Source organism: Gadus macrocephalus, chromosome 22, assembly GCF_031168955.1.
Source record: "Gadus macrocephalus chromosome 22, ASM3116895v1".
NCBI classification, from domain to species: domain Eukaryota; kingdom Metazoa; phylum Chordata; class Actinopteri; order Gadiformes; family Gadidae; genus Gadus; species Gadus macrocephalus.
In genome coordinates, this window is record NC_082403.1 from 14,220,296 (window position 1) to 14,228,843 (window position 8,548).

An 8,548-nucleotide genomic window follows, 5' to 3' on the forward strand; every position below is an offset into this window, starting at 1 on the left:
CCCCTTTTAAACTGTGTGTCTTACATCTTTTGACCGCACCTGCTGTTATACTTTGTCTTCTTTCTCCCTTTCTCTCTACCTTGTTATCTCTCTCTCCGAACGTTGTATTGTGCGTCTGGGGGACTGGAATGAACAGCTGATCCCTGTTTAATTGGTCTTGACTTCTGTCTCGCTGTATTTCCTCTTGATAGATCACCTCACCTTCTGAACCCTCAACACGCTATCCAAGCCAGTACAGCAATGCTTTGTCTTGATATCATGTGACATGCAACAGTAAGAGACATGTCTTGTGACCGTAAGAAATATGTCATATCATGCCATGTGGTTTCAAGCATGGGGAAGAGGGGGCTGGAGTGGACCAATGGGAGGGGGCTACAGTGGACCAATGGGAGGGGGGCTACAGTGGACCAATGGGAGGGGGCTAGAGTGGACCAATGGGAGGGGGCTAGAGTGGACCAATGGGAGGGGGCTAGAGTGGACCAATGGGAGGGGGCTAGAGTGGACCAATGGGAGGGGGCTAGAGTGGACCAATGGGAGGGGGCTAGAGTGGACCAATGGGACGGGGCTAGAGTGGACCAATGGGAGGGGGCTAGAGTGGACCAATGGGAGGGGGCTAGAGTGGACCAATGGGAGGGGGCTAGAGTGGACCAATGGGAGGGTGCTAGAGTGGACCAATGGGAGGGGGCTAGAGTGGACCAATACGAGGGGGCTAGAGTGGACCAATGGGAGGGCGGCGTCACCTCCTGGATGATCTTCTGCAGCTCCTTGTTCTCCCTCTCCAGCTGCCGGGACTTCTCCTCGTCGTTGTTGTTGGTGGACGAGCCGGTCTTCATGGTCTCCTGCGCGTCCGACTGCCACTCCCCGCGGGTGATCAGACGGCGCATCTACACACACACACACACACACACACACACACACACACACACACACACACACACACACACACACGCACACACACACAGGCACACACACAGGCACGCACACACATCCCACAAGCATGCACACACACACACACACACACACACACACACACACACACACACACACACACACACACACACACACACACACACACACACACACACACACACACACACACACACACACACAGGCACTCATACACACACACTCACACATACACATCACACAGGCATGCATGCACAGACAGACACACACAAACACGCAAACACAAGCATGTACAGACACGCATTCATACACAAACAAAGTTGTTGTTTAATGACAGTGTATACTTGACCGTAAACTTAGACTTCGGTTTTTCATTGATCGTCTGAATAAATGCAATATGTCAGTGTCAAAATGGCAGCCAATGACATTTTTTTGAATTGCAATCACGCAAGTCACGCACTCAGACACACACACACACACACACACGCACACACGGACACAAACACACACACACACACACACACACACACACACACACACACACACACACACACACACACACACACACACACACACACACACACACACACCCATAGCGACTGATTGGAAAGAATTGGTGATGCAATAGCTAAATATCAATGCAGACAGGGCAGGGCGTGGGCAATCTGCCCTGTGATTGGGCAATTTATAACTATTGGCTGGGACCAGTCAAATCCACCGCTTATGATGAAAGGCAATTCATTACAGCTGACGCATGCTAGGCTCACATGGAGAGAGAGGCTCACTTGCATTTGCGTTAGCCAATCAAATGCAAGCTAGACTTTCAGGGTGGGGGGGGGGCTTTACCTCCTGCTCCGTGAGGGAGAATTCTGGCCTGATTGCAATCAGCATGGTCCTGTTGCTGCTGAAAGTACTGTAGTAACATGGCATGCTATAGGTAACCAGCCAATGTTAATAAGGTTATTCTCACTTCTATCTTCAAGCCTCACCGAACCATTGGTTGTCATTTTAAATTGACAGAATGCTGGCAATTTAATAATGAGACAACCCAATTATTAACCAAAACCCTAGACACTCCTAAGATAAAACACTGTTATATAGTACACTAGCCTCCTATAACCCTATAACCTACCACCAGTATATAGAAGACTATATTATTTAGTACACTAGCCTCCTATAACCCTATAACCAGTATATAGGACTATATTATATAGTACACTAGCCTCCTATAACCCTATAACCTACCAGTATATAGGACTATATTATATAGTACACTAGCCTCCTATAACCCTATAACCTACCAGTATATAGGACTATATTATATAGTACACTAGCCTCCTATAACCCTATAACCTACCACCAGTATATAGAAGACTATATTATTTAGTACACTAGCCTCCTATAACCCTATAACCTACCAGTATATAGGACTATATTATATAGTACACTAGCCTCCTATAACCCTATAACCTACCAGTATATAGGACTATATTATATAGTACACTAGCCCCATATGACCCTGAAGCATAAAGCCAGCTACTTCAGATGAATCTCAAGTCTGCCCTAGATTAAGCTCTGTATCTTATGCCTGTATGCCTGCTGTGTTCTGCTCTCTCTCTCCCTGCAGTGCGTTTAACAGCACATAAAGAGCGCTCTGTTGTCCTGATCCTCCATTAATTACAATACTTCAAGGTCAAACTGGTGCCAAGTGAGAAAATAATGCATGAACAGTCATGAAGTCACAGACACAGACAGACAGACAGACAGACAGACAGACAGACAGACAGACAGACAGACAGACAGACAGACAGACAGACAGACAGACAGACAGAGACACACACACACACACACACACACACACACACACACACACACACACACACACACACACACACACACACACACACACACACACACACACACACACACAGACACACATACAGACCTTGGGGACGAAGAGCACCACCAGGGTGATGTAGACGGAGAAGACGATGGCGAGCGAGGCGAAGGCGAAGGAGGCGTCCTGCTGCGAGGTCAGGATCATGGTGACCGGGGCGGTGATCATACACAGCACCTGGGGAGCACCACACCAAACATCCCCATCACTAGGGGCCCTCACCGGCCACACTGGGACAGCGGGTCAGAGACACACCACCATGTGACACTAGGTGAGGAACTGAGGGAGGGGGGGAGAGAGAGAGAGAGAGAGAGAGAGAGAGAGAGAGAGAGAGAGAGAGAGAGAGAGAGAGAGAGAGAGAGGGAGACAGACAGTGAGAGACAGAGAGAGAAGAGAGAGACAGAGAGAGGGAGAAGGAGAAGGAGAGAGACAGACATACAGAGACAAAGACAGAAAGTGTCTGTGAGGGACAGGAGGCAATGTAAAGCGGTTGGATGGTTTGGGTGGAGGTCTACAATCAATAGGAAGTGATCAATGATCTGCAATTCCTTCATCCCTGTTTTTCAGTAAAAAAAATGACTGCAGATTTTCCTTTTTCTTCATTATTGCCTAAAATTTGTTCAAATATATTATGAAATGGTTGGTAGAATTGGAAAGTTTATCTTCAGGTTATAAGGGTTAAAAAGGTAAACAGTTGTGAATCTATATATACATGAATCATGCATGGTAATGCTACCTACACATAGCATTACAGTTTAATTCCTTGAATAGATACAGTATAAAAGTGTCTAACCAGAATCAGTTGCGTTTTCCAAACATTAGAGGAACTGAGAGAATCAGAGTTATAAAATAAGAACACCAAAGACAAAAGGCAATTTGTTATCCTCAGAGACAAATTAAACTACAACCATTTTGTCTGTGTCTGTATTTGTGTGTGTGTGCGTGTGTGTGTGTCTGCGTGTGTGCACATGTCTGTGTGTGTGTGTGTGTGTGTGTGTGTGTGTGTGTGTGTGTGTGTGTGTGTGTGTGTGTGTGTGTGTGTGGGTGTGTGTGTGTGTGTGTGTGTGTGCATGTGTATGTGTGCGCGTGTGTGTGTGTGCCCGTACGCTCCTGTTGTACGCTTCTACACGTGGGTGTGCATAAGGTGTGCGTAGGTATGTGTGTGTGGATGTGCGTAGGCCTGCATGAATGTGTGTGTGTGTGTGTGCAGAAGAAGAGGAGGGCCTATTGATGCCTGTGAAGGGATATAAATATCACTTCCGCGCCGTGTTGTTGTTCCTCAGATGGAGATGCCTGGCGTAGATCCAGTTTGTCAGATATAATTCTGCTGTGGCTGATGCAGACTCCCTCAGGAGTAGCCATTAGCTCCTCTCACCCCCTCCCCTGCACCTCACCGCTTGTATCTATCAGAGCCGTGGGACAACGTGGGGCCCCCGCTTCTGGCCAGTCAGCTTGTTGCCATTAGAAAGTTCAGAACCGACGGCCAAGAATCAAGTATTCAAGACATCGTCTTGTTTATTGGGGGAAGAAAACCTGCATGAGCGCCATTTCATTTTGATCACATGAACGGAGACTCCTCTGGCTGTAATGTAAGTAAAGCTTTCATCTTTAGATGAATGCAATTAGTGTGTAGTAACTTCTGACTTTCTTGGACACACTTTTAATTGACTATATGCAAGAGGGCTGGCTACTCTAGTTACACCTACATATGTGGTCACAGCTCGTATAATAGTCGTGACCTCATTATGGTGATACATAGGGAATCATTAGCATATATATTTAGCTCTGTCTATTTATACCAGGCCCATTACAAAGGCAGCTCCCAGCCGTGGCGTGTTGACCAAGGCCGGCCACACTCCCCGCCAGCGGTGGGAGCTGTTCAGTAGAAGGATCCTTTGCCTCTCGGCCATCTCACTCTGCTCCCCGTGACGTGCCGAGTTAAGTGTGTCTGACGCTGGCAGTTAAACGAAACCAGAGAGAGAGACAGAAATATATATATAGATAGAGAGGAAAATAAAGCGCGACAGACAGAGACAGATAGAGAGAGACTGGAAAGTGAGACTGAGAGCGAGAGAGAAAGAGGTGGTGGAGGACAGGAAGTGAAAGGAGAGCGAGGAAGTCTGAGAGGAGAGCGAGAGCGAAAGCGAGAGGCACAACTGACAAACAGATTAACCTTGGCCGCCCAGACCCACAGCAGCTGCTATACAGCACTGCAGGGTGTGATGACACGCACGCACGCAAACACACACACACACACACACACACACACGCGCGCGCGCGCGTGGATTAACCTTTGTGTTTGCCTCCCCATGTGCATGTGTGAATGCTGCAGCCTTCGGCCGGCGGCAGCAGCCTGACTCACCGCCACGTTGTAGATGGCCATGCCCACCGCGCGGTGGTCGTTGATCTTCTCCGTGGAGATGGACTTGGTCTCGTAGGCCAGGAAGATGCCCAGCAGCAGCAGCAGGCCCTTGTAGCCGTACACCACACCTGCAAGACCAGCACCGGTCAGAGGGCCCCTCAGGGGTTCATCCTCCTCCTCACACCGCCACACCTCCCTTCTCCTCCGCGCCGCGTCCACTCAGGTCTACCCAGGGTCCTCTCTGCCAGCTCTGCGTCAACGCTGCCCGGACTGGCCGTGCACGTGTGTGCGTTGATGCCTGCGTGTCCCGTGTGCCGTGTGCCGTGTGTGTGTGTGTGTTATTATGCGGTCCAGATGGTATGATATGCTAATGTGACCGCATGGTTTGAGGGGGGGGGTTGGCAGTGACCTGAAGAAGGTTCGGGGTTCTCAGCGCCTTGTCCTTGGCAGCGCGGGGCTCTTTGACGGCCAGCAGCCACAGCTGTAGGACATGAATGCAGGGATGGGGTAGGAACGATTGGCTCCTGTAGCGCGCTACAATGGACCTCCCACCACAGGGACAGCCGCTGTAGCCATCGCGGAGCTGGATTGGTTTGTGTTCACGCTGAGGTCAAGGCTCGTACATCAAGACCAACCCTTCACAATGACAGCAAGGGCTCTCACTCTGACGCTCTCTAAAAGCAATGGATGCATACCGGGTTCACGCGGGCAGACAACATGGACGGAAAATTAAAACAGATTGCTTTTCTAAAATGTTGTGTACATTTAAACAATTTGAATATGTAAGTAGAACCCATTTTTTACTCATGTCTGTCAAATACTGAATCGTAACCCCTGCAGTCGAAAACATATCATCGCTCATATAAACATAAGAGTCGATTATAATATACGAAGTCATTTATAAAAAAGGAAACGAAAATTTAGAAGGAAATATTTTTGCTGATCGAGACAAAACTCAAAAGTAACAACACACTCAAACAATCTGATGGTTTAATTCTTCAGTATTTACTGAGAAAATTCCCCACAGATTGAATATTAAGTCAGGTGCGTCCGTAAAGGAGTTCATTTTGTGTAGTCCCGAGCGGCGCGCTGGGTTGATGTTCTGTGTATATGTACTTGTTTACTGCACTGACGTTGACGTGGAGCCGGGGCTGTAATCACAGGGAGCTTAATATGCACCGCTAGTCACCAGGGGAGGGGGGGGGGGGGGGGGGGGGATGCTGCAGATTACAGCTGCTGCTAGGAGCCTCTTCCTCAGCTCACCCCCCTAACGTCTGCTGATGAAGGGACACAAACCCTCTATTCTGCTGTCACGGTCTCTCTGGAACAAGGACCAAAGCCTTTCATGTTTCTCTCTTTGTGTGGCCGGGTTGTCTTTCTACATCCTGCACAGAAGTTGCGAAACGCCGAAACAGATCTGAGGGAGTATAATGGTGGGTAATGTCCTTAATGCTTTGTGCTCACCCCCCCCCCCCCCCCCCCCCCCCCTCGGGCACAAAAACACAGCACAAAATGGCTGCACGTCATTATGCACCCATAGGTGTCAGGAGTTCCAAGAAGGATCAAAACTGAATCGGAGTCATCAACAAATACTATATGTTGTGAGGAATGCAGTATTCATCCCGGTCCCGGACCCCCTCTGCCGGGGTGTTGAGGGAGGAGGGCGGGGATGATGGGATAGAGAGACAGATAGAGAGACAGAGAGATGGAGGGATGAGCCTCACCCAGCCAGGTGTTCATCTTCTCTGAGCTGCAGTGCTCCAGCAGCGGCTGGATCAACACATCCAAGTCCCCCTTGGGGGCCTCTCGAGTGAACTTCTGCTCACACACACACACACACACACACACACACACACACACACACACACACGCAAACATACGCACACACACACACACACACACACACACACACACACACACACACGCACAGACAAGTACACACACAGAGCCACACACATATATACATGAACGTACACGCAGGCATGCACACACGCAAACACACAAACACAAACGCACAAACGCACACAAACATATACGACCACACACACACACACACACACACACACACACACACACACACACACACACACACACACACACACACACACACACACACACACACACACACGCACACACAAAACAAACAAAGAAGAACTTCATTGAGTTTAACTCAGATAGCTACAGATCAACCATTAGCAGCCAGACAGCCAACGGGACGGGGGGAGAGGAGGGTGTATTGATGGCACCTCCACTGTGATGTGTAGAGGATCCACGATCTGCCAGATCATCAGAGACAGCACGTCGACGCCCAGCAGCACCCCCACCGTGGCATACAGTTTGAATGGCTCAAGGTGCTGTTGGCAAAACAGGGAGAGCATGGACATGAATAGACATTTAAAGCGGCACTATCCACACTTGCCCATTAGCAGCCTCTAGTGGTTTGAGTTGGAGCTACAGTTATAGCGAAACTACCATTCAAAAGTTTTGTGTCACTTACAAATGTCCTTTTTTTTTTTAAAGAATAGCAGTTTATTTCAATGAAAATAACAAAAAAATAATCAGAAATACAGTCTAGACATTGTTACAGTGGTAAATGACTATTCTAGCTTGGAATTATGGAATAAGAGAGGCCCATTTCCAGCATTCATCACTCCTGTGTCCTAATTGTACATTGTTTAGGTAATCGTGTTGAAATTATAATTGATGATTGGAAAAACCTTGCGCAATTATGTTACAACTGTCATGGAAAACATGAAATGATTGACTTTTGAATGGTAGTGTATTTCCTACGGTAGCATATATTGGATGTATATGCTTTAATGGGGTACATGGGGTAAGGGGAACATAGTGCAGCTTCAAACCATCATGCTTTTGACTAACACAGCAGGGTACACCGCTAAGCTGTCCTATGTACCGTAGCAGCAAGTTCAGGCAAAGACGTCTGAGGGGGGAAATTACTGCAACAAATCCTTTGGAATTAAATCAGATCCTGCTGACACACCGAAAAATCCTGGAGAATCTTCCTTTGGGAAAATGCCAACTTTTGATGTCACCAACATGGCAGGATTTGTATATTATGGACGAAATGTGTTTGGATTCCACAAAAGCTTCTGGGTGGTTTTGATGAATAGTAAGTAAGCCCCCAAAATATGGACTATTAGGGACTTTAATCAAACAGAGAAATAAACACAAACACGTCCCCGATGTGGAAGGGTTACTATACTAGGGGAGGTGGAGGGGCAGAGAGATGTTACCCCAAATCCCCTACCCCCATGGCTCCAGGCGAGGGGTTCACTGAGCCATAAATAGAAGAGGAGCCAAGCTTGACCAGGGAAACCGTGAGCCCTCTGTAGCTGTGACCGATTCAATCTGCCCCCAAGCCC

General features: G+C 48.2%; 1 protein-coding gene across 1 annotated transcript in view; it reads right to left on the minus strand.

The window, feature by feature from the left end:
• The window catches only part of gabbr1b (gamma-aminobutyric acid (GABA) B receptor, 1b), a 54,284-nt gene that overhangs the window by 5,031 nt on the left and 40,705 nt on the right, over positions 1-8,548 (minus strand). Inside the window, exons 13-17 of the mRNA XM_060044102.1 lie at positions 7,412-7,519; positions 6,890-6,983; positions 5,166-5,293; positions 2,852-2,980; positions 741-884 (exon numbers count right to left, since the gene is read on the minus strand). Coding sequence (XP_059900085.1) covers positions 741-884; positions 2,852-2,980; positions 5,166-5,293; positions 6,890-6,983; positions 7,412-7,519 — 603 coding nt within the window. The remainder of the gene's footprint in view (positions 1-740; positions 885-2,851; positions 2,981-5,165; positions 5,294-6,889; positions 6,984-7,411; positions 7,520-8,548) is intronic.